The following is a 26,833-nucleotide window of genomic DNA, read 5'->3' on the forward strand; positions in this document are numbered from 1 at the left end:
AATATTTCAGAAACATATCATATGTCACAGACACATAGTTTCTGTGAAGCATAAATTGTTTAGGGAGAGATATTTTCCTTTTTGGCTTGCCATATTTTTATTTGTAGGGGAAGATATTAGATGTATACTAGGTAATAAAGATATGATGCCAGAATGCTTCTCATTTTGCACTGCTACCCTTGATGGTTTCAGAACTTTGGGGTTTAAAATTCCATGTAGTAATTTTTATAGTAAGTGTCTTCTGTGTCAGGGAATCATTATATTAAGGATATTCTTGTTTAATTTGGTCCTCGGAGATGATGTAGTCTTCTCATTCTTTTAGGTACAATAGGCTAGTCCCTCTCTCTGGCGTAATGTGTGTAGATAGTTTCTGTCCTTGTCTTAGGCTTAAGCTTGACCTGGCACAGCACAATGTTAAAATTGGAATAGTGTGCTGTTACCATTATTGCATTCATTTTTTTTTTTCCCACATGATAGATGAAATCTGTAGAGATCCATGCTAATTCCTAGGCTTTATTGTTCTTGGGGACCAAGAGCAATTTATATTGTAGACAAACAGTTGGGTTAAGAGTTTAATTTGTGAGCACTCATACTGTAAAGTTACCCTTGATACAGGAAGTTAATTTGCAAAAGCTTTAAAGCACCTAATGGAGTGAATTGCAAATCAGTGGGGTTCATATTTGTTCACTGAACTGTGGTAATTCATACATAATCCAGAATTGAATTTTTGAGTTCTCTTTCTTCTTCATATTCACTTATGAAACACAATAGATGTTCAGTTCCTGGTGGTTTTTTTTTTTCTCCCCTTCTTTCTTTCACTAAGCATAGCGTGTTAGAATCCAACCCTGCCTTCTCTCTTTGGTTTGATCATTCAGAGTATAGTGTTTTGATTGGTAGAATATCTCATAATTAATTATAACATTCAAAGTTAAAGTTCCCCTTAATATTTTAAACATTTAAAAATAAGATGTTGCAGCAATTACAAGGAATATTTGGTGCATGTTTTCCCATCCATGAACGGGACAGTGTAGGTACTAGAAAAGAGATCCAATGTGTGTGTACTATTCACAGGTTCTTTACAGTATAGTTCAAGAGGTAAAATCATGTAAATTTGGTAACTGTACATACGGTGCTGCAGTCAGAGACATTCATGCAGCCTACAGCGTTAGGGGAGGCAGAATTTCTTTGGAATAAAAATCGATCTCTCTTATGGTATCTTTGCTTTTGGTTAGCAGCCAGGGAAAAGACCTTTTATGTTGATGGAAACTCTTGAATAAAGGTGTAGAGGCAGGAACTAGTATGTCATTAATATTAAAAAGCAGGAGGGTTACCTTCCAAAACAGGAGGTGCTTCTTCAGTTGTAGAAGAAGAGCAGTTCTGTGAGTGAGGTGACAGTGGTGATGTGACACAGGACTCTTAACTCTTGGCTGTCTTCACTTTCATGTCACTTAAGACCATCTTCAGATATATTTTCTGTTCTTCCAGTTACTTAGTCAAGATGTTACTCAATAGCACTGAAAAGCAGTTCTTATCTAAATGTTTCAAGCCAGTAGATATTTTGAAAATACAATGAGAATAATGAAAAATCACTGGTTTGTAAGTATAGTTTTCTTCATGTTAGTCATTTGAACTCTTCATCTATAGTCAGCATTTTATAGTAGAAGGACATTAATTATAGTCCTATCTTTCAGACTTTTTTCTTTTATAATATATAGAAGAAGGTTTTTTCAGAGATGATAAAAATTAAGTCACCAACTTCAGGTTCGCAAGCATTATTGTGTTTGGTGAGGGTGGGGAGAACTGGTTATTTCCAGATTTTTAGTTTTGGGCTATGTATACATATTTGGTGTTTAAGTGGTGACTTGTGGTCAATCTTATTAGAATATTTTTAGAGCTTAAATGGATAGAAAAATTTAGTTTTAATGCGCCAAATATTTAAGTTTGACAGAGACACACCAAAATCCTCTCATGGCTTAGAATATTTAGTTGATCATGTACCAAGTCTTAGAGCAAAGTAGTTGTATGATTATAGCAGGTTGTTTAAGATTTTCAATAACTGTTAGAAATAACAAGAGGTAAAAATCTGGAGAACTATAGATCTTAAGTCTGTGTGCTTTGAAGCAACTTAATACCTAGATACTGTCTGCCTCCCCTGTTTGCAGTTGTAATTCGGCTTGAAAGGGGTTCAGTTTAGATCCTCCAGCGGTTCTCATGACGTCTTACCGCAAGGCTCGGTGTTCATTAAATGCTTCAGTCACAGAGCGTCCATATGTGCTTCAGTGGAACCTGGCACTTTAAGATATGCTTGGAGTTTCAGCTAATTCTACACTAGGAAAAGAACGTGCATTTATTCTTTAGATATGTACAGAAAATAGGATCCTTGACCTGCAGGAACAAATCAGAGGTAGCAGCCATCTCCATACCATACAGATACTATGTCTATCTACGTATTTGTCCCTAAATTTTTCCTTTTAGTTTGTTTCGTTTAGTTTTAAAGGTCTGGTTTATCTGAAACCTATCATGGGAAAAACAGTTGCCAGAGGTTTGGCAGAAATGCAGCGTCCATTTCCTTGGTAATTAAAAACATTTACATTTAAAAGTATATATTACTTAATTAGGTAAAAAAAAAATTTTAGCAACATTTTTTGACTTGCCAAGTTTTAGAAGGATTTTTGAAGTAAATATTCTTGGGGAAAAAATGTATTATTGGAACTATATGCCTAGTTTTAAGTGACCTATCTGGTGCAGTTCCATCATTTTAGGAATGGCTAAGCTGCATTCCAGAATGCTTAAATAATGTTATAGGATACAGATTTGATTAGTAGCAGATTACAGTTAAAAAATTTGAAATTCAATAAGGAAATGGTTTTAAACTGCAACGCTGGTGATCTTCGTAAATAGAAGTCACTGCCATGTGCTTTAACTTGGCTTTTTTCCCACTGTAATTGATTTTTGCTCTCACATACTGGTAAGTTTCTTTACGAATAGTATCTATTCATGGAACAAATTGGCTCAGCTCACACATATGGCCTTCAGTTAGAAAGCGGAATGAGGTATATTGACTTGCTGAAAATCAGCCTCTTGCGAAGTCCTCATTAGTATCGTTGTCTCATCAAGAACCTTGAGTCTACACGGGCAGACTTGATATGTACATGGGTTTCGTAGAATCTTTACCAAGTTACTGAAAGAAATGGATGCGAAGACTCTTTTCCTGCATTGTGTCAGTTGTGCTATCTTTCCCAATGTAATTTTGCAGATTTACTTTACGCAGAACTCTGCCAAGATGCTTTTATTCCAGTGTGCTAAAATTTATTTGAGAAACAAATAACGGTAACTTTGTAAGCATTGATATTTCATACTTCAGAAACTATTTAAGGATTGGATTTTTTTCATGTTAATTCAAATTTTATATATGAAAAGGCATTTTTCCTTGCTTTTTTTGTTTCTGTATTAACCATTTTAATGGTGACTTGATTGAATTTTGAGTCATGTGTGAAACAAGTCACTTGAAGTTATAATAGGAGTATTAATTTCACTCAGGAATAGTTTCCTGATCTAGAAGCAGTCATCTTGTTTTTAGTTAATTGGCTCATTGTATTTGAATTATGTCAGTTCCCAACTACTTCAAAAGTACACGTTGCATTTTCAGATGCTCTATGTCAGTTTACAAAGTTAATGTTTATATTATTTTTCCAATATATGTGATTTATTATTTTAAAACATGGATTTATAATTTTTTTTTGAAAAATCAAAATTCTCCACTTTTGTAAATGGAATAATTTTTTCACAAAATACTCTACCCATGAGGAATCCAATTGGCTTGGCAAAGAATTGCTTTCGTGGTATTTTTTAAGTGTATTTGTAATTTAAATCTATTATATTTGTTTTTAAGCTCTGACATAGTGTCAAAATTGTGGGTGTGTTTGGAGTGTAATTACTTACGCTAGGTACTTGCTACGTTTATATTTTAAAATTCATGTCTTGTTTCACACCCAGATTCCAAGCATTATGCATGTATTTTATCTGTGTATCAGTATTCCAAATATTGAAATCATTTTAAAAGGGACTGTTAACAAATCTAGTCACCCATAACTAGACCATGACTGACTTTTCCACAGGGGAAGAAGAGGTGAAGGTTTCGACCATGCCACTGTCAGCCTCTTCCCATTCATTACAACAAGGACAGCAGCCTACAAGTCTCCACACTACTGTGGCCTGACAACAGAACTGAGAGGAGAGGATTAGACTCTGGGGTGCTTGCATGGGCAACCGGATTTTTGCATGATTCCTTTCTGATTTTGCATTTAATGTATACATCCAAAAGAGCCAATATAAACGTTCCTCATGCCTACAACTAGTGTGTTACCTCATAGTTGCTAAAGTATTTTATTAGGCCTTTAACATTACTTATTAGCATAATGATTTTGGCATTGTTTTTCGTGAGTGATGCTCTTTTTAACTCAAAGAAATAAACTTGTAGTACTAATTATGATCCCAGATGAGATTAGCTAGAGCTGTTCTTCTTTTGGCTCTATTATTGAAAATAATACAAAGGTAGTGGTAGTTCTTTGTTTTCTGATTTGTGAAAAAAAAAAGTAATATTCTTATCTACTGAAAAATTTGGAAATTAAGAAGCTAATGTCTGTTGCATTCTTTGAATACTTGAGAAGAAAGAATACATATAAATCAAAATTGGTGGTGTCAGTGAATTCTTAGAAGGATGTTGTCAGCAATTGTCTTAGTTGTTTGGATTTATATCCTTCAATTATGCATTACATGTGTAGAAACGGTTGTGTTCTCATTTGCACACTTGCACTTTCTTTTTGAATGCTTGTTAATTATACATAGATGGTTGAAAGATAATAATTATTGTAGCCTAAATGCAATATAATCTCTTTTTGAATGCACTGCCTAGTATACCAGGAAATGCCTCACAAACAGAATTTCAACTTAATAAGTTGACTCATCAGAAACTTGAATATGGGATAAACATTGTATGTGAGAAGTAACCGTAGTTCCACATTTTTTACTGAACAAACAATAATTCTGTGTTGTATCTGTTTGACAATTTCATTGTTTAATAATGTGTGATTAAGCACCTGACCAGATGAGAGTAAAGTGAAAGACAACAGATTGGATGCCTTCCGAAATTAGGCCACATAAATTGTAACACATAATCATAGTAGACAATGGAGTATTTTATTGGACCAGAATAATGTGATGTTTTTTTGATTAAAAAATTTTTTTCTTGAAATAATTTTAAAACTGATGAAGAAATTCAGTTTAGTTCTGAGCTCTTGGCAAAAGCTGAATCAGGAAACATGAATTCCTAAATGAAGCATCTGTGAAGAAAGGGCAAGTCAGACCTCCCCTTGAGGTATGGGAAAAAAAGCATTTGTGATATGAAGTCTGCCTCAGTTTATTAAAAACAAACATACAACATGAAAGGCTTTTGTGAATACCCAAATGAAGCTAAGGTTTAAATTAATAAAATATCCAAGGAGCTAATACTAACGTCATATTGAGTTGGAATTTTATATGTAAAATCAGTTTGTTTTTTATTAAATATTATATATACAATAAATTAAATGGCTTTATCCCCACGTGTGATGAGGTAAGCAATCTTCTCATAGGTGTTCTTAGTTTGGGTTAACTGGATGCAGAAACAACCCGTTATTTTTGAGTTATTGTTGTCAAATTCAGGATAACTATGAGCCTTTACTTTCTATTCAGAAGTGTTTTTACATAAGGAAATTGAAACATACAGTGAAGCATTGTAAATGTATTAAACATCAGCCTTTAATCAGCGCTTCTGTTAATTATGATTCTGATTTTTCGTTCTAAGTGGCCAGTACTTCATTTGTGTCTCCTGTGGGCCTAGGCTCCTGCACTTTGTTCACAAACTCTGACTTCCCATCATGATCCTTATCATCTCCTAGTGTTTTCCAGCCTTCATCATTAGCCTTCCATCATCTGGATCTTCTTACAAAGCCGTGGCAGATATCTAGCTCTTACTCATCACTTCTTTCTTTGGAGAGATACATGTGTTAAGTACCTCTTCTTCCCTGGGAGCTTTCTCTGTTTTTTTCTTGATCGTGCTTTTGTAGAAGAACTGTTAAGTCATTTGCCTGGTCCTGCCAGAGACCTGGATAAAATCCATCTCTGTACCTGCTTGCTTCCAGGCACAGCACAGGAAATCAAACCAGTCCTTTGAAGCAATTAGGTTTCAGCTTTAAAACACATTTTTTAACCTAGAATGACAAATAATGATCTTTTAACACACTTTGTAATTGCTATGCCTTGTAAGCCTCGTGTTTTTGCTTACATGTCTCATTTTACTCGTTCTTTAAGTTCCAGTCTTAAAAAATCATAGTGGTGATTAATTTTGCATAGAAGAAATTACACATCACATAGATGAAGTATCACTTCACATCACTGCTAAATTGAAACCAAAATGCTGATAAGATTAAATTGTGATAAATTTGCTCCAAGTTTGGTGTTGACCAATTCCCACATGATCCATCTTGTATGAAAAAAACCATTAGGTACACTTACATCCTTAACTTTTATAAAGTGACATGTTGTTTCCTTAACACGGGAATTTTTAACCTGGTGTCCCTAACTATATAGAAGTACATACAAACTTAGGGGTCTGTGGGTGTGTTTTCCTCCGGCAAGAAGACCCACAGTTAGTAGATGTGTTGGCCACCTCCTGAATAATAGTAATAAAAAGTTTCAAAATGCTGTCTTGAAATGTTTTTAGTGCCACTGTAAGAGTTCTGCACCAAATGATTTCAGGTCTCTGATGAATGTCAAGTGCCTCTTTACTTTTCTTAAAGACTCTATTATAAAATATTTTGATTAATGCTGCTTTCTCTTTCATTCTGCTGTTGGATTTTGTTTTTTTTTTCCCGGTGGTGCTTTTGTATATTGTCTTATTTCAGCAGAGTATTATTTGATTACTTGTTCTGTGTGGTGATCTGAATTACATCTTTAGAGATACAAGACTGAATAAAATATGGACTGTATCATGAACTATAATACTCTAGTGGCAGCCTTATTTCACATTTCTGACAGATTTGTTCTTGATGCATTTTAAACAGTGTTAGCAGTCCAGAACCTATTCACTATTCATCACTTAATACCTGCTTTATTACTGGCAACAATGGAGTATTGAATATTGCACTTAAGCTGTTAAATGCCTAATAATTTGGAGTAAGGTACAAAAACCTTAACAGGAAAGACATACGCCTTATTCTAATTTATGAATGTGTATGCTTATGTCTCTTACTCCTTAATTAGCATCCTGGGCGTTAGATAGGACCTTCTATATAATGACCCCTTTAAAGAAAACAACTTTGATGCATTTGGGCTGTGTGCTTTTCTGCAACATGGCTCCTTTTCCTTGGTTATAGTCGGAGTTTCCTTCCTTCTGCTGTGACAGAAGCCTATAGGGAGGTATCTCCACACAGGCGTTATCTCAGAAAATCAAAAGAAAGGGCCAAATCGCAAATACATTCAACATGTTCAAAATCAAGATCACTGTGCTGTGCATGTTTTCAAGCCAGCTGGCAAACACTCACCCTGTGTTGAGTTGTAAGATTTTATGTTTTTGTCTGTGTGTGTGCTTATTCAACTATAGGATTTTCCCAGTCTGATTATCACTGATAGATTAGTGTCATACAGTTGAAAATGTGTTTTTTTTCCTTTTAAGTTACTTTACAAAGCAATAATCCAAAACAGCAATATATGTGTCTTTATTCTTCAAAATTGGCCGAGGTCAGATTGGCTGGTTTTAAGCGAGGCATTTTCCTTTTGTGCTGGATGTTTCTGTCAGAATGAGTGTCTGTCATGTGACAGCAATATATCCAGGCACTCACACATGGAATGTTCAGTGAATAAAATAAATCAGATACTCTACTGATACAAACGTAAAGATAGGAATAAGTGTAAAAAGTGCCTGTGAGCTAGTAAAGGTGCAGACTTTAAGTTGTGTGGAACTTAAAAAAATATCTTTTAAAAAATTAAATGTATATAAATAAAACACACATATGTGTATAAACATATATATGTATGTATACCTGAGAATGTGTATATGTATGAGCTCCCAGGTACTGACTACTAGTGAGATGCCCACAGAGGCCAGAGCGGAGAGCTGGGATGCAGTTGAGGTCTCCCACAGGGATGGCAGGAAGCCATCACAGGAATTGTCACCACTGCCGCCTCGAGTCTGGAGCCGGAACAGGAATCAGGGCGGGGTACAGAACCCAGGTATTCTAATAGGTTACATGCGTGTGCCAGCTGGCATCTTAACCACGCAGCTCAATGCTTGCTCCTGCTAGGACTTCTCAATTCTGGAAGATGGCTTAGGTTTAGGTGAAGACAAGGAAACTGTGTATAATGAAGGAGACAGAACCAATCTGGGACCAGAGACAGAAGTGAACATAGTCTGTGAGGGAGGGACAGTATCCTACAGATAGACTTGGCCAGGTATACAGGTCCTGCAGGCAAGCACAAAGAAGAGTTCCTAAAGCCTTGAGAATTCAACTGGTGTTATCTTAGTATGGATCTCTTTGGCAGAGATGTAACATGATCGCAGTATTTTAATAAGAGTGATTCTGTAACACGTTAGTGCAGTTTGGACCAGTTAGCAGTTTTAATCTGCCATTGTTGGCCTGTGCAATTAAATTGGTCTGAATTAGACTAATAACTGTTAGAATAGAAACAGAAATTAAGAACTGGAAATGAGAAAGCTTAATAAATAAGAAAAACTTTTAGGTTTGGCTAAGTTGATGATCTTTAAAAATGTGATTTTTTTTTTTTGTAAAAGGCTATAGATTGGAAGCCAGATTTATAGGATTCATGTGGCATATGTATACAGCAATTACTGAAATTTTAAAAAAATATTTATTTTGTGTTTATTGGAAAGGTAGATTTTACAGAGAAAAGGAGAGACAGAAAGATCCTCCATCCCCTGGTTCATTCCCCAAATGGCTGCAATGGCCGAAACTGAGCCAATCTGAAGCAAGAAACCAGGAGCCCCACCTTTCTCATGTGCATGGTGCCAAAGGCTTTGTGCCAGCTTTCGTTGCTTTCCTCAGACCACAAGCAGGGAGCTGAATGGGAAGTGGCGAGCCAGGTCAACTGGCGCCCACATGGGATCCTGATGCTTCTGGGGGGGAATTAACCAACTCTGCCTGGCCAAGTCATTGACTTCTAACTAGTTGGGTGGTAGATCTTAGCATCACTTTAATATGAAGAAGATAGATAATATATAATGGCCAAGCATAGAGGGCCAATTTAGAGACTGAAGAAGAGATAGGCTGAATCAGTGGCAGATGCAGAGGCCCTGCCAAGACACTTGTATCGTTAGAGAGGTGGGATATGTCTTCCTCTGCGCTGTAACAAGCAATGAGAAGATCAGGGAAAGAGAAGCTAAGATTCTAGAAAATGAGAATTAGATGAAGGGACTAATATTAGAATGCGTTATTGGTTGAGAATGAGAGTGGAAGAATGGAATTGGGATCCTGATAAGATTAAACAATAACACATGAGAATTAGCTTAGAATTATGTTCGAAATAAAGAATTTGTTATGTGAAGATGAGTGAGCTTCAAGTTTTTAACCACTGGATATGGATGGTTTTATATTATCCTGTGGCTTAACCCAAAGTAACAGGAATGGGGAAAGCAAATATTTGGAGTTTTGTTCGAAAGGGAAGAAGGAGACAAAGCATTTAAAAAGACAACATTGAAATACTTTGTCTTGTAAGTTCATTTTGGCAGTTGCCTGTGAAATAGTGCCGTTACTGGTGTGGAGAGATTTCAGTGATTTGATTTGATGAGAGAAAAGAGCAAGGTGATATTGAGTGGTGGTAGTAAGGAGTGATGAGATGATTTAGTCAGTGCAGTCTGGAGGTTGGAAAGAAGACTGGCTTTGGTGAACATTTCTCACTGCCCACTTCCTTGAGAGTTAGGAATACATGAGAGAGTTGTAAGAAGCATGATATTGCCTGGGGACTTCTGGGTTAGATTTCCTGCAGATTGGAAATGATCCAAAAAGGAGCTGTGAAAAAGCATGAAAGGGGAGGATGCTTGACTGGTGGCAAAGCTCGGTAAAGCCAGCCAAAGATGAGACAGGTGTCAGCAAGCCCAGCAAGAACAAGGCATTGGCGAGAGCATCACCTTCCGTGAGAATGACTTAGGCTGAAGGAGAAGGTAGGGATGGGAATGAGTGAGTCTGGCAGGCGCAGAGCCTTTGTTGCAGGTGAGCTAGTGTCAGAAACAAAATAGAAACTTGTTTTTGTTGTTAATATGGACATTCCACCTGTACAAAGGAAACATATTTCTCCTTACATAATTTGATTAGGCTATTCCATTTTATCCATACAGCAAATTAGAATGGAAAGCTATATGCTAATGAAAAGCAGAGAGAAGTTATAATTGGTCACAAAAAATATTTTGATAATTCTCCCAAAGAGAATGTGCTGTGTGAGTGAATAAAATTTTGAAATTATGTGATTAATCTCATTGCTTAATATTTCATGTAATTAAAATGCAACCTTTAAGGAAAAAAAAACTGAAGATCTAGTAAAGCAGAAATGAAAATGTTACATAAATGAAGGTACTTCAAGAAGTCTGAAAAATGGAATGAAAATGTGTGAGGTGTTTGGTGTGTGTGTTGGCTGGGGGAGTTTTGAAATACATAGATTTACACAATACTCATTTTTTAGTTACATTTTGAAGACTTCTAACACATTTCTCCTTAGCCAGTTAACAACAAATTCCTAAATTTGGACGCAGCTTTAGTTTCCAGACACTAAAAAGATTGATTTATTTGAAAAGATTTATTTATTGGAGAGTAAGAGAGGGCTTGGTGGAGTCGCTGAAGTCCTCACTTGCATGCGCTGGGATCCTGTATGGACACTGGATTGTATCCTGGCTGCTCCACTTCCCATCCAGCTCCCTGCTTGTGGCCTGGGAAAGCAGTAGAGGACGGCCCAAAGCCTTGGACTCTGCACCCGCTTAGGGAGCTGGAGGTAGCTCCTGGCTCCTGGCTTTGGATTGAGTGAGCTCCAGCTGTTGTGGCTGCTTGAGGAGTGAACAAATGGGATAAAAGGTCTTTCTCTGTAAATCTTACTTCCTAATAAAAATAAATGAATATTTTTAAAAAGATCTATTTATTTGAGAGTGACAAGGATGGGACCCGGCATGGTAGCCTAGCAGCTAAAGTCCTTGCCTTGCACGCGCCGGGATTCCATATGGGTGCCGGTTCTAATGCTGGCAACCCCGCTTCACATCCTGCTCCCTGCTGTGGCCTGGGAAAGCAGCCAAGGACGGCCCAAAGCATCCATGTGGGAAAACCGGAAGAGGCTCTGGGCTCCTGGCTTCAAATCAGCGTAGCTATGCCCATTGCAGCCACTTGGGAAGTGAATCAACGGATGGAAGATCTTCCTCCCTGTCTCTCCTCCTCTGTGTATCTGACTTCCCAATAAAAATAAAATAAATCTTTAAAACAGATAGATCTTCTGTCTGCTGATTCACTCCCCGAGAGATGGCAACAAGTGGAAGTGAGCTGGATCACAGACAGGAGTCTTGAATTCCATCCACGTCTCCTATATAGATACAGGGACCCAGGGGTTCAAGCCAATGTCTGCTGCTTTCCCAGGTGCACCTGCAGGGAGCTGGACCTGAAGTACTCATCATGATACAGGGTGCTGGTGTCACAGGTGGTGACTTGGTCCACTTGTGTCTCAGTGCCAGCCTATGACACCAGAATATTTTTATAGCTCACTGGCCTGTTTCCATATGAGTTAGCTGAGGCATTTAACAGTAACAATGGAAAGGAAAAAAAAAATAGTAATGCCTCAGGAGTCAGGTCATTGCTTAAGAACGCTGTGTGAAGGCGCGCTGATGGACCAAGCAGCTGCAGCTCCTGGAGCTTCCTTGCTGCCTTGGGAGTTGCTTCTGTAAAGTGTTCATCTGGCTGCTCTGCCTTGCTGGTCGGACCAACCTACAGTTTCCTCAACAGCTATGAATTACTTTGGCCAATTTAAGATTCATTAAGTAAAGGATTTATTGTGTCTTGGTCTCTTAAAGGGCCTATCCTGGGTTTGAATTACACAGAAATCTAGTTTACACCCTTGAGGGCATACACCTGGAGGCAAGTTGAACTGAGAACCCAGGTTCCACGTTCCTCTTGGCCAGGCCTCCTATGCAACTAGCACTTTCGCTGGCTACCCGGCTTTACCTGCCCCTGAGCCTTCTAAGATTCCTAGGAAGCTCCTGGCTGCCCCTGAGACAGACTGTGCCTAGAACAGTGTGGTTTCTACTCTTGGGTGGTCGTCACATCCACTGTTACGCTGTTACAAAGCAATACTTCAGAGATTTTTTTTCTTATGTAATTTTATAAAGTTCTTGTAGTACCTGATTGTTTTTATATAGAAGATTCACAATGCATATAATGAATTCTTTTAAAATTACAATTCACTGGCCCAGTACTGTTCCTTAATTATCTCAATGTTAAAATAGAATGAATAGTCCACCGCAGCTGTGAGAGTTGTCTGGGCCATGTGGTAACAGCTGCCCCAACTCCATATATTACACATTGGGTTGAGTGACAAATGTTAAACTTTAAAATACAAGTATTTTATATTTCTATACAGTAGTGGCACTTCAAATTTAGCTTATGGCTGAGGCAGCTTTTATAGTTCCATCCAAAGAAGAAGCAGGAGCTCTAGGCAAGCGTAAAGAAGTTGGCCTCCTTGATTAGTTAGAAATATCTGAAACAATAGTCTGGATACTTCTGGAGTGGTGATGTCTTACTGTCTCTGGAACACATAATTAGCATCATGTAAGACTTTGCTGAGCAAAGGTTAACTCTAAACCTAGGTGTGCTTATGTGTGTTGTGCACGCCTATCTATGTTTGGGGTTTTATATGAAATGATTTTAATCCTCCTCCTGGAGAAAAGTCGCAGGCAGTTTTTCTGTGACTGCGTATTTGTAGTGTGTTCTGATTAATTCTTCAGTTCTGGATAAATTTTGTGGTTTTATTTCTCTTTTTACATTTTCTAAAAATATTTCTATGTGTTTGAGAAGCGAAGAGACAGCTCTTCCATCCACAGGTTCACTCTCCACCTTGTCCCCTGCAGACAGCATGGACTTTTGGACCTGCCCCTCCGCTGCTGCCTCCCAGGCTTGCGTATAAGCAGAACCTGAGGAACCCAGATGTCCTACTGTGGAATGCAGGGTACCCCACGCAGTGTCATCGCTGCACCACTGCACCCCTGATTTGTCTTAGAAAGCAGAAGCTATTTAAATGTACCATACTCTGGTCTTTTTTTTTTTTTTTTCTGAACAAATACTTTCATGGCTTTTCCTATCAGCCTCCACTCCAACTACCAAGCATATCCATCTCATAAGAAAAGATTTGTATCGAAATCATAAAGCTTCATTACTGTGTAGTAATCCTTTTTATTTGAAAACCAGATTTTTACAGAGTGAAGGTCCGTGGAGAGACAGAGGTCTTTCATCTGCTGGTTCACTCCCCAACTGACTGCAGTGGTCAAAACTGAGCTGATCTGCAACTGGGAGTCAGGAGCTTCTTCTGAGTCTCCTACTTGGGTACAGGATCTGACTTTGGCCATGCTCTGATGTTTTCCCAGGCCAGAAGCAGAAAGTGGAATAGGAAGTGGAATAGCTGAGAGATGAACTGGCACCAGTGCGGGATGCTGACACCACAGGATGGAGAATTAAGTTGCTGTACCACTGTGCAGGCCCTAGTAATCCTCCTTTTAAGACCAATTAATTGGTAATAATAGAGCAGGCTCCTAGAAATTATGATTTTTTTTCTGTTTATTGATATAAAGAAAACATGTATTAAGACACAATTATAATAGCAGGATATTTCCTTTTAAAAAGTTTTTTTTATAGTAATGTTGTCAATCTGCCTTATAATCCCAGGCTAACTACTAAACTAAATATAACATTCAACTAACAATGATTTTAAGTGCCTTTAGCCGTTAGCACCTGAAATTGCTTTCGTAACATGTATCAGTGGAGAAAAAAGCTTGCAAGATTTAGCTTACTTGTCTTTCTTGTATGTCTTATAGTTTAATTTTTACAGTATTTTTTTCAAGTCAGAGACTTTTCAACTCTTAAGTATTCATGCCAACAATAAATTGAAGGCTTTATAATATACATCAACTGGCAAATGTTATCATAGGTCTTATAAGTTATGAAATCAACTTTGTGTTGCTATGGCCTTGTGACTTTGGAGTAACCTTAGAAGGGAAATAACAGTAATTTTCTAATTACCAAATTCAGAACTAAAAGGGTAAAGAAGGTAGGATTTGATTTCTCTACATTATCAAAGAGCACTTCAGGACAAATACATGTGACCTCTAGCTTGGTCTCTTCTAATATTACAATGTGAAAAGATCTTACGGTAGTGGCAGTAAGATGTATTACACCTACACTAATAACATGGTCTTGATTTTATTCTTTAAGGAAAATTGCCCTGTGCTACGCCATGACACCATGTCACCTTGTAGAATGATGAGGAATTTGGTTTTTTTAAAATGTGGAGATTGTTAACTTTTGAGCATGGTAAAATAGGGAAGGCTGCATAAAAACTTAAGATAATACCATTGCCATTTCCAAGACAAAATTCAAGAAATCTGACTGCAGTCAACCTTTGTGCCTTAGTTCTGTTTTCAGTTGTCAGATGTACCCTAAGGATTGCGTCAGCATTTACACTTTATCTGTCTTGTGAACCAAAATAATGTGTCTGTGGAGTAGAACATAATGATCTGAAACTTTGTTGCTATGCTTGGGTGTTGCCATTTGCAAACAGTCTGACACTGAGGCGCTTCATTTTTTCCTTAATTACATCTGAAAGTTGCGTGTCGAAAAATACATAAAGGAAACCCTGAATGGCCTTACATGCCATTGTCCCACTTAAATTTTCTCTATTAAAAATACTTATATTCGTAAACTTTCATTGTGCCCTACTCCCTGGTACCCAATTAGAGTTAGATTTGCTAATAGGTATGTGTCTTTTTACTTATAAACTTACTGTTTGCAAATTAAGCTAACCATGTTTTGCCCTTGACAAGTGTAGCATAGATGAAGATTTTAATCCCTAGTTAGTGGTGCAGGATATAAACTCCTAAGACTGCACCTGTGTTTTGAAGTGACAGTTGATTATTTAGTTGGAATGAAGCATATTACCAAAATAAAGGCTTTATGTAATACCCAGATCAATACACAAAGCCTTGTAATTTTTGTTTTATGACAAGCTTTCCGATTTCCATTTTTGATTGCCACAAATCTCATCACTGATGCGCCCATCTCTATACAGTTTCTTTTTCTATCAGCAAAGAAGATACAGTTTCTCTGTGTACCTTATAATTAGTGGGGGGAGATCATCACTACATCTGAATGTCAAACATCTGTAGGGTGGCCCCCAGGATCCCTGACAGGCCTGCATTTTCCCTTTTCAGAGAAGAGCACCCTCTCCCCCATTAGGCTGCTGAGGGCTTATTTAAAGTCTTTCCTTAGGTCATCAGGCCCTCTACTTGCAGTTCTATGAATCTTTCACTCCGTTTCCAAACTTGCTTAGTGCTTAAGGTGTTCAGATTCACTTCTCTCTGTTACATCAGAGTGGCATATTGAAACAGAAGGCATAATCTGGGTTTTGGAATAGATTGAGTAATAGCGGCTGCATTGTTGAATGTTGACCTGATAGATTTTGTGTGTTGTAAGACTTTAGTATTGTTCATTTAACACAGTTCTTAAAATTCAATCCTTAAAATTTAGTTTAAAAAAATTTTTTTTAAAGATTTACTTATTTTTCTTGGAAAGGCAGATTCATAGAGAGGAAAGTTAGAGAAAAATCTTCCAACCACTGATTCACTCCCCAACTGGCCACTATGGCCAGAGCTGAACTGAGCTGAAGCCAGGAGCCAGGAGCTTCTTCCAGGTCTCCCATGTGGGCTCAGGGTCCCAAGGCTTTGGGCCATCCTCGACTGCTTCTCCAGCCCACAAGCAGGGAGCTGGGTAGAAAGTGGAACAGCCAGGACTTGAACCGGTGCTCATACAGGATGCTGTTGCTATAGAAGTGGAGGATTAGACAGTAGAGCCATCTCACCAACCCCAGAAATAGTCCTTTTTAAAAATGAACAATTATGTTACAGCTATTTTTATGTTCACAGTAAAATTGAGTGGAAGGTACAGAGCTATCCCGTAACCTGTCTCTCCCCACATGCGTACCTTTGTCCATAATCAACGTCCCCCACCAGAGGACAGTAGATGAATCAGTCACCCACTGTCCAGAGGTTGCTTCAGGGTTCACCCTTGTTTTCCATGTGTCTACCATTACTCTTCGGAGTAGTTTCAGTCCTTCAGAAACCCTCTGTATTCTGCTTACTCCTCCTTTCCCTCCTCCTTCCCCCGAACCACTTGGGAACCATTGGCCTTATTTGTTATTTCCATAGTTTTGCTTTTCTAGAATGTCATCTATTTAGAACCATATGTCATACAGTTTTTTTTTTTTTCAGTTTGGGTTTCTTGATTTAGTTATATGTATTTTATTTTTAAGTACATATTTCAGATACTAAGAACAACCAAATTGTAAAGTATACATTCCTGTTTGAAAAACACATTTTAAAAACCAGTCTGTTTTCAAAACAAACAATAAATATATTTTAGTTTGGATAACTGGTATGAGAAAGAACTTGAACCATTGCTCATATGGGATGCCAGCATCACAGGCCATCATTTAACCTGCTGTGCCACTCTTTTTTTTTTTTTTAATTAAAATTTACTTTATTTATTTGCAAGAGTTACAGAGGGGTAAAAGAGAGAATCTTCTATCTGCCGATTCACTCCCTGAATAGCCACAACAGCTGGAGCTGGGCAGGTTTGAATCCAGGAGCCGGGGCTCCCTTGGGGGGTACAGGGGCCCAAGCACTTGTGCCATCCACTGCCACTCTTCCAGGTATTGCAATGAGCTGAATCACAAATGGAGCAGCTGGAACTGGAAGAATTTGTCAATCACAATCATGGTTCAGAACAGAATAGATACTTTTAGACTTATCCAGGTGTGTTGTGACTTTGATATAATTGTACACTGGTGGGGGAAAGGATGGGAATGCTATTCACTATGTAAAAAGGACTGTGTAATGGGAAGCAGTAACGAGCTGGGCTTGATGCTTTAAATAGACTTTAGTATTTGCAAAAGCTACTTATTTAAAACATTGCTCTAACTTTCACAATATTTGGAAAATAATGAGCATCAGAAATTGTAGAAATTGCAGATGACATATAACTGTAAGAAAAAGTTCTGCTGCATGGATAGCAAACTGCTTTGGTCTGACTGCAAGCCTAGACAGAAATAGTACCCTGTTAAAAATATATGTCATTGGCACAAACCGATCAAGAACGGTCACTGACTTGGATCTGTGTGGATAACCTCCGGTGATCCTCTAAAGAAATCGGACAACAAGCTAACAGCCTGGTGGTTAGGAGGTGCTGAGAATATTATGGCGTCAAACTCCAAAGAAGGTGATACAAAGTGAACATTCAGTAAATTGATGGTTGAGAGAGTTGATGTTGCAAAGCATGTGTATGCTTTGTGTTAAATCTGCATTTTGTAAGAATTTAGTCATATTCGTTTGACACTTGGGTTTTGTTTCTATTGTGACCTCACTGTTAGGTCTACACTCCTTTCTCCAACATTATGATTAGTTCTTTTGTTCCTCACTAACCTTTGAACTCAGCCCTTGTCTCTTCCCTATTTTCCCAGTGATCCTCATCATATCTGCACCTTCCTAAAATGTCACCTGTCTTCTATTTGTCTTGCCACTTGATTTTTCATTTGTAATACAAATCTATATAATGACAGATTTTTCTCGGAAACATACATAATTCTGAAAACCTCTGTAAAATATGCACTTTTCAGGCCCAGGTGGGGTAGACACATAGTCCCTTCAACTCCCTCCATTGTTTCAGGTGAAGATGTTCTGTAAACTGGAACAAGTCCATGGCTTTTTTCTGGTGTCCGTCCACTGTAAGGAGCAGGTTTGCCCGCATTCTGCTGCCTCTGCATCCTGTAATCATTAACATGGTGCAGTTCATGTGAGGAACAGAAAGAAGCCCTCTGTCTGCTGTAATGGTGACTGGGCTCACCTGCCTAAGCTCTTCCCGATTTAGGATGTTTTATAAAAAGTCTGCTGCCAGATTACAGCTTAATTTTACCTTGTAATGTAGTTGTTACTTATAATGTCTTTCTCTACACCTCCTAGTAAGTATTTAGACGACTTAATGTTAAAAAAAAAAAAAAAAAAAAAGGAAGTGTCGGATAGTTTCAGCCTGTTGTTAGATTTCCAGGTTCCCGAGGGCCTTGTAGCTAAAACACCAACCTTATGAATGCTGCTCTTTTGCGCTGACCAGCATGTTCCCGCATGTTCTCCACTGGCCTCTTATTCTACTGAAATCTTGTAGTGTTTCTTAATTATGTCAAACTCTGACCATTGCTTTTTCTTTCTTTTTTTTTAAGAAGTTACAGTGATTATTTTTTTTCCTAAAGATTTCTTTTTATTGGAAAGACATGTTTATACAGTGAAGGAGAGACAGAGAGAAAGATCTTCCATCTGCTAAGTCATTCTCCAGGTAGCCACAAAGACCAGAGCTGAACCACTCCAAAGCCAGGAGCCAGGAGTTTCTTCCAGGTCTCCCAAGGTCCCAAGGCTTTGGGCCATCTTCACTGCTTTCCCAGGCCACAAGCAGGGAGCTGGAAGAGAAGTGGAGCAGCTGAAATATGAACTGGTGCCTATATGGGATCCTGGGCATCCAGTCGAGGACTTTAGCCACTAGGCTACCGTGCCAGGCCCTACAATTATTATTGTTAAAAGATTTACTTATTTTTTTGAAAGATACAATTAGCGATTGGAGAGATCTTTCATCTGATGGTTCACTGCCCAAATGGCTGCAGTGGCTAGAACTGGGCCAGTCTAGAGCCAGAAGTGAGTTGCTGCTTTTGGGTATCGTCCTTGGTAACAGGGGCCCAATCTCTTGGGCCATCCTCTTCTACTTTCCCAGGCACATTAGCAGTGAGCTGGGTCTTGAATGGAGCTGCCAGAACATGAACAGTTGCCCAGATGCAGTGCCAGCAGCACAGGCAGTGGCTTGACTCACTATACCACAATACCAGCTCTATTTCTAATGTGGCTTTTTGTAGATTGCAGTTGTTGAGCTCTTGGTATATTTTCTGTTTTCTCACTGTCTAGACTTTAAGCTTCTTGAGAACAGAGGTCGTGATGTCAGCGTGTTTGTGATTGCACACTGAAAGCACTCGGTAAACAGTTGCTTTGGTTTTATTGGATCTGTCAACTTGCTTAGCCTGTGATGATTAACCTGATATGGATTGGGTGGGAGTTGGGCTACTGCCAAGCCAGCGGACTTGGAATCTTCTTTAGTAAGTTTTCTGAGTCAGGCATTTAGAAGGCAGACTAACACTTCTTACACAGTGTAAATGATCTAAAAGCTACTGTGTAAATTGTATTTCTTTTGGTTCTGTGCTCAAAAATAAAGCTGTAAAAACTACCTATTCCCCTCTCCTGCCCTCAAACTGAAAAGTGTTGTGTTGTACATATTTATATGTTCTAAAGTAAAATTAGTCTTAGCATCGTAAAACATTTAAGCATCTTAACAATAATTTAAAAGGAAAATCCTTCCCTAATACTTAATTTCTTACACAATAAAAATAAATATTATTTTAGATATAAAATGTAATGTATCTTTCATTATACTTAGTTTGATCTTTCAGGTCTTTCTTATGGGAAGTGAAGTACCATTCTGTATCTTATTTGTCTGCATATTTTGGTGATGAGAGAACTTACTGATTAGGTAGGTTACACAGTACCTCTATGAGAATGATGTTATTCCTGAGTTCCTAAGAAGAGACTTGTGCATAGGGCCAGTTCCAGGCAAATAAGAAATCCCCTGCCTTGGTTTGTTAGGAAAGTCATTATAGATCATTAGTACTGACCACCGGATAAGCATTCATTGCTGTCATATAATAAATGTACTTTAAATTGCTTTATTTTATTTTACCCTTGTAAGGGTAAGGCAGGTGCTATTGCTATTTATGAAATAGGTGTGCCAGAATACTGAGACTACACAGCTACAGTGCTAGTCTTACGTACCCTGTCTGCAATTCTCAGCCAGATGTTTCCTTCTTCAGTCCTACAAATTTGCACATACTCAATTCTTTCAATGAAGGGACATGAAGTTACATCAAATTGAATGGGCAAGCAACATCCTTATACTGTTAGTCGTGAAGATATAGGTTCTAATGGGATAATTAAGACCTCTAAAGCTATTCTCATTGGAGATTTTTCCAGGAGACTTTTTCCAGTGTCTAAAGACATTGTTGATAGTAACCACCGTTGGGGTGGAATGGGGTGGTGTATAGCTTTAGAACTAATTACTAACAGCTACCGATGCTGCTAAACGTACTGCAGTGCTTTGACAGCCCTCCATAGAACATGTAATCTAGAATGTCATTAGTGCTTTGGATAAGCCCTACAGTGAGTATCTCACGGAAGAGAATTGTTTGAGTCACTTCAACCAAAATAGATTGGGTCAGATGCAGTGGGACAAAGAAGGTAGCTTCAGATGGAGCTGGACCAGACTGAGTGTGAGAAGCTATTCTACTCCAGTTAAGAATTCAGGCTGCCGCCCTTTGTTTTAGTCTTTCTTTATGCCAACATTTGGCATAGCAGTTGTGCAGGAGATAAGTGAAGGTACAGTTTCTTCTAAGCTACTTGCAATGTGGTCCCATTTCAATAACAAAAGATGTCAGCCCACTCCGATATAACGTTTGGGACTTCACTGTAAATCAACACTTGTGCCAGTAGGCTCCACAGAAGTCTAAGGACATGACTTTTTGGTATGTGTTTATAGAGTGAGGGGCAGTCAAGATTGTTCAGTTACAAACTAGCAAACCAATTTCCCCCGGGGAATCTTATAATCAGTATACCTGGTAGGATCTAAGTTTTATATTGTTTCTCTATCAGGTGTGCCCTTGCTAATTTTTTTTTTGTTAACTTAAGTGTTACTTGATTTTTATTAGTCCACTACATGATCCAAATGTCCTTTTAAAAAATAAAAATTGGACTTTGTTACGTAGGGTGGCTTTAAGTTCACAGCAAAACTGAGTGGGAAGTAGAGTTCCCATAAACCCCATTATTGTCTTTTGACTATATTGGAATACTAATTTTCCAATAAACATATAAATGCAAGTCTTACAATATTAATGCAACATTAGGTATTTCTGAATTTCTTGTCTCATCAAATGTAAAACAAAAGTTGTATAAATATGAAAGATACATGTTTTAATGAATTATATGGTATTTTCCTCTTAAATAAAGGCTTATCATCTGCATAGATCTTCCTCTCTCTCTCTCTCACACACACACACACACACCCCTTCACCAACTGGTTTACTCCCCCAAATGGCAACAGCCCAAACCAAGAGTTAGGAATTCCATCCTGTCTCCCACATGTATGCAACGACCCAAGTACCTCGGATCGTGTTTCCACTGTTTTCCAGCAGCATTAGTAGGAAAGTGGATTTGAATATGGTGTAGCTGGGACTCAATCCACCACTGTCACTGGGTATGCTGACAGTGCAAGTGGCAGTTTAACGTGCTGCACCACAGCACTGCTCCCTGCATAGTCCTCTCCCCTTCCCTTCCTTGCCCTGCCCTTCTCCTTCCTTCCTTTCTCTCCCCCTCTTCCTCACCCACCCTACGCACCCCCAACTCTTTCTTATTTATTTACTTGAAAGACTTGTGGATCAAGAGAGAGAGAGACAGATCTGGCTGCTAGCTTATGCCCTACATGGCCACAGTGGCCAGGACTGGGCCAGGCTGAAGCCAGGAGCTTCATCCAAGTCTTTGTCAATGCCTGCCTGCCTGCCTTCCTTCCTTCCTTCCTTCCCTGGTTTATTTTATTTGTCTAAAAGACAGAAAGAGAAAGATAGGGAGAAAGAGAAAGAAATCTTTCATTCGCTGGTTCTCTTGCCAAATTGCCGCAGTAGCCTGAGTTGGTCCTGGCTGAAGAACAGAGCTCCACCCAGATCGCTGACGTGGGTGCAGGGGCGCAGGTACTTTGGCTGTCTCCCACTGCTTTCCCAGGCACATTAACAGGTGAGCTGGATCAGAAACAGAGCGGCCAGGACTTGAACCCATGTTCCATACGGGATGCGGGAGTCACGGGCAACAGCTTAACCCATCGTGTGCCGTGTCCGTTTATTTAATGACTGTGACCACGTTTCCCACACGTACTTATCTTCCTGAGACATTTTTCCATGTAGTTGTACATCTCTCTTTCTGTCTTTTAATTTCCAAAGGATTTCATTTCCTTTCTTTGAAATTTTTCTTCTTTGGAGTTGGACTGTTGGTTAATTATAAACAGTTTGAAATTACCTAGCCTGATAATATGACAGCTTTAACAGATAGGATTTGTCCCAGACCAAAAACTTTTCTGTAATTGAGGACATTCTAAGACTTCAGTTTATCACTGTGATCTTATTTATGTCTTGTGCTCATACAGAGCCAAGGGGAGGGTTTAATGATTGTATTTTTTGTTAGAAATCTCTCTGGTGTCTGTAAAACATCTGCTTTGTTCCATCAGCCAGGCCGTTTGTCCTGCCAGCCACAGCCAGTGGAAATAATGTGACGCTTTTGTGTTTCTTTGTATCTCATAGGCTGCAGGTTTTCCCATACATAGTTGACCTGTTAAACAAACAAACAAACAAATAAAACCTCAATTATTAGTTACACCAAGTAGATAAACATAGGGAGCATGGTATTAAGAAAAAAATCGTGGTAGAAGCAGGATTCATATTTTCAGTAGTAAGTTCTGTGAACTTGGGTTAATTAGGGGTTTTTTTGTGTGTTAAATACAGATCATTCTCTGCCTACCTCTCAGGGCTGTTGTGGGGATCCAGTGCCAGGGAGGATGCCTCGCTAGACTGCACAACACTGCAAGTGAGACCCCATAGGCAGGTTATCAAAAGGGGGACGCTTGGTCGAGGACATGGACCTTGAAAGGCGCTTTGGGGGATTATTGCCTTTTGTTTGTACGGTGGAGTGTTTTCTCTTCATTTTAAGTAACCTCAGAGATGATTCACATGGGGTTTGGTTGTATCTCTTTACAAATAAGGTCAGTTGAGGTAAAATCCCTCATTTGCTGAAACATAATGTGATGTGGCATCGAGCAGTGATTGATGCGAAGCAAAATTATATAAAGAAAAATCTGAATTCATCAAATTGCACAAACTGTTCCTGGTGGAATGTCATTATCATCCTCATCCTCCTCCTCATCCTCCTTCATGCTGACTGCTGATCAGTTCTGCAGAGCCAGGAATGTTTTCCATGCCTTCCTTCCCCCTCGGAAGTTCCAATTGGTAATTTCGCCGGTGTTGTTATTATTAATGAAACACAAGTATTCTAAGTAGTTGCTAGACTTTACCCTTGGGGGGCAGTCCAGCCTCTGTACACTGATGGTGTCTTACCATAGTCAGTATTATTCATAAATACACCCGGAGAACTGTAGGACCCCAGGACTCGCATGCTTAATAATCCGTCAGGTTGCTGGAGAGCAGTAGGGAGGCTGCGTTAGACATTCTAAGACTTGTCTTGGACCCTGTTTCTTTGGACTAATCAGGAAGTATTCTTTTCAGACTCAAAAGTCTTTTCATTACCACCGTTCACCTTTGAAAACCATTTGTATCATTTGATAATCAGGAAAAATTTTTGCTTTTCCTATTGGCTTGTGATTGTTCAGGAAATTACTCTTCTTCTATTCCGTGGGTTCAGAAGTGGACTTGCATACCTGCTCTTTTTCGTAGTGCTCTGCTGGTCAAAAAAAAAAAAAAAAAACAACTTTGCTAATTGATACTTCATAATGTAGCAGCAATCAAACTGTGCTCTGGAGCGTTGAGTCTTTGAACTGGATTAGTGACGTGCGCACACGGAATGAGGAAGAGGCTCCCCCTTCTGTCCCCAGAGCAGTTTTTTCCTCACTCAGCTTTGGGGGGCTCTGAGCTCACGAGCAGAATCCTAATCAAGTTTGTCTTGCTAGGACAACCCGTTATAAATGCTCAATAAAGAAAAGAGTAATTCTTCTCCCGCTTAACCACTGAAGAACAGCACATGTTTCTAACGTCAGCTTTTTATTTTTTTTTTTTTTTATGTTTCATTTTTTTGTTGGTAAATCTCCCAGACAACAGCAGTTCTGTAGAGAGTTTAAATATGAAGGAATGGCAGGACGGGCTAAGGGCACTTCTACCCAACATTAACATCAACTTTGGTGGACTGCCCAATTCTTCTTCCCCCTCCAACGCCAACCACAGTGCACCAACGTCCAACACTGCCACCACCGACAGCCTGAGTTGGGAAAGCCCTGGCAGCTGGACAGACCCAGCCATCATCACAGGTAACTCTCTCGCTCCCTTCAGCTGCACTCACTGCCATCAGTTTGTTCTTAGCACGGCTTTAAAAAAAAAAAAAAAAGAACTCTTCAACAACTGTTTCTTTCCACAAAGCCACAAACTTGGGGTGGCTTGTCTCATTCTCAGGGGACCGGTCAACCTAGTCCTGTTCAGAGGCGTGGAGTGCTTCGGTTTGCTTCTTTTGGTCTAAGTAGGTGTTACCTGGCAGCCTGCGTGTGTTTTGTAGGCCTCAAAGTACAAAAGGATCTGAGTTAGCCTCCTAAAAGGAATATACTCCACTTTTTTTTTTCTTTTTCTTTCTTTTTTTTAAATAAAGCTCTCTATTATAAGGCTATCTTGTTGATGTATCCCTGTTAGAGAAGGAAAGGTATGCTTGGGAAACACTACCTTCCGGGCAATTTTTTTTTTTCTTTTTTTTTTTTGCAGCTCCACCTCTATGACATTGGGGGACTAAGTCTGTAGTTGAAGTGGAGGCAAGGGTTTCTGTGACAATAAATCGCGGTCGTTGCGGGGCAGGATAAAAGAAACAAGGTTTAAAAGATCTTCCATGGAAGGAGTTTAAAGTTGTCATCTCTTTTTGGGTTCCTTCCTGGAGAAAGTAAACCTTTTTGTTGTCTAAAACTTTTTTTTTTTTTTTTTTGGCGTTCCTCCTCCTGCACAAACTCACCCTGTTTTCTTCGTGTTTTCTTTTCTCTCCTTTAGGTATTCCAGCATCTTCAGGAAACAGTTTAGACTCTCTTCAAGACGACAATCCTCCACACTGGCTAAAATCCCTTCAGGCCCTCACAGAGATGGACGGCCCCAGTGCTGCTCCATCACAAACGCACCACAGCGCCCCCTTCAGCACACAGATCCCTCTGCACAGAGCCAGTTGGAATCCCTACCCTCCTTCAAACCCTTCCAGTTTCCACTCCCCACCCCCAGGCTTCCAGACAGCCTTCAGACCCCCCAGCAAAACCCCCACAGATTTACTACAGAGTTCAACACTGGACCGCCACTAGGCAAAGAGGAGAAATCATTAGCAAATGCAGGATTTGTCCCACTCTGTTTTCTGTCTCTCAGCCTACCCACAGCTCCCTTCTCATCTCTTACGTTCTGAAGAATCCAGTTCCTGATCAAATTTTTTTCTCCCTACCCCCAGATGCGATGCGATCACAGGGTCATTACCACTTTTTTTTTTTAATTGTGAAAGTTTCTGTTGATCCAGCATTAGAGTGACACTGTTGAATGTTTCTTTTAAAAAAAAATGCCTTTTTAAGGAAAGGAAAAAAAAAAAGAAATCAAAGGGCAGTCTCGATACTTAGAAAATTACTGTTTGTCTGTTGCGCATAATAATGACATAATCTGCTTAGCAGAAAATGACGATTAATCTATAGGAAAGGTCACGTAAATGCGTTGTCAACTGCAGAAGTTTGAAAACCAGGTTAATTGGAACGAGATTGCTAAATGCACGGGGGAAAGTGGTGGTCCTGGCATCCATCTTGTATTCAGCTTATCACTATTGCAGGAAAAAGCTTTTAATTTAATTTAATTTTTAACTCTTTTGGCGGGTTAATGGGGGAGGACTTGATTGTGTGGTTTAAGCAAAAGAATTATTGGAAGTTGATGGAAAGACAAATTGATCTGTAGTAATAACTTACTGGCCTATTGATAAAGAGTTTATAAGAAGAGGGGAGAAGTGATTTTAAGGAGAAAAAAAATTTTTTTGGCTTTAGAGTTCAAGCAAATTCGTATGTTTTAAAGAAAAGATATTCACAAATTTAATACCGATACATGATGTAAGAGCTGAAATAGAAGTGATTTCCTCAGCCTTTCTCCTCTGTCGGGCTCTTTTTTCTTTGACCTTACCTTGAGGGCACCCTGGGGCCGTCCTCACCAGCAGGAGCAAATCTCTGACCTCCTCGCCTGCAGCTTTTACTTACCCCTATAGTTCCTGGACGTTTGTGCAGTATTGAAAAGACAGGAGAAAACAGAAACCTGGTTATAACCTGACGCTAAAACTAAAAACAAGGACATGTACCTCTTTCTTCAGAATTAAAAACTAAAATCTTAAATAAAACAGAAAACTTGATGAAGACCCTTGGGTTCTTGTTTTTGTCTTTTCCATTTTGTTGCATGTGAATTTGAAGCTTTTTCATGACAGGTGCCATCCATGGTTTCCTTAGTAGTAGTAGGGGAGGTGATTTCGAAGAAGAAATTAGGAACCCCATTTATTGTCAGTCACAGGCGTTTCTGAAGAGCAGCCTAGATCATCCCCGGGAATTTCTCTACAGTGGCTCCCTGCAGAGGATGCCTCTTTCTGTGGTTTTAT

General features: G+C 39.0%; 1 protein-coding gene across 10 annotated transcripts in view; it reads left to right on the forward strand.

Annotated features, from left to right (window-relative positions):
- Positions 1-26,595, forward strand: part of CNOT4 (CCR4-NOT transcription complex subunit 4) — a 94,969-nt gene extending 68,374 nt beyond the window's left edge. For 5 of the 10 annotated variants that reach the window (XM_041002274.1, XM_041002273.1, XM_041002276.1 and 2 more), the window contains 2 exons: positions 24,294-24,506; positions 25,225-26,595. In XM_041002274.1, the coding sequence (XP_040858208.1) occupies positions 24,294-24,506; positions 25,225-25,523 (512 nt within the window). In that variant the 3' untranslated portion in view covers positions 25,524-26,595. Of the gene's footprint in view, positions 1-4,118; positions 7,422-24,293; positions 24,507-25,224 lie in introns of those variants that run through there. The other 5 variants (XM_041002278.1, XM_041002279.1, XM_041002280.1 and 2 more) reach the window with 2 other exon arrangements.
- Positions 26,596-26,833: the final 238 nt, after the last annotated feature.

Source organism: Ochotona curzoniae, unplaced genomic scaffold (assembly GCF_017591425.1).
Source record: "Ochotona curzoniae isolate NIBS_2020 unplaced genomic scaffold, NIBS_Ocur_1.0 scaffold_2476, whole genome shotgun sequence".
Taxonomy (NCBI): Eukaryota; Metazoa; Chordata; class Mammalia; order Lagomorpha; family Ochotonidae; genus Ochotona; species Ochotona curzoniae.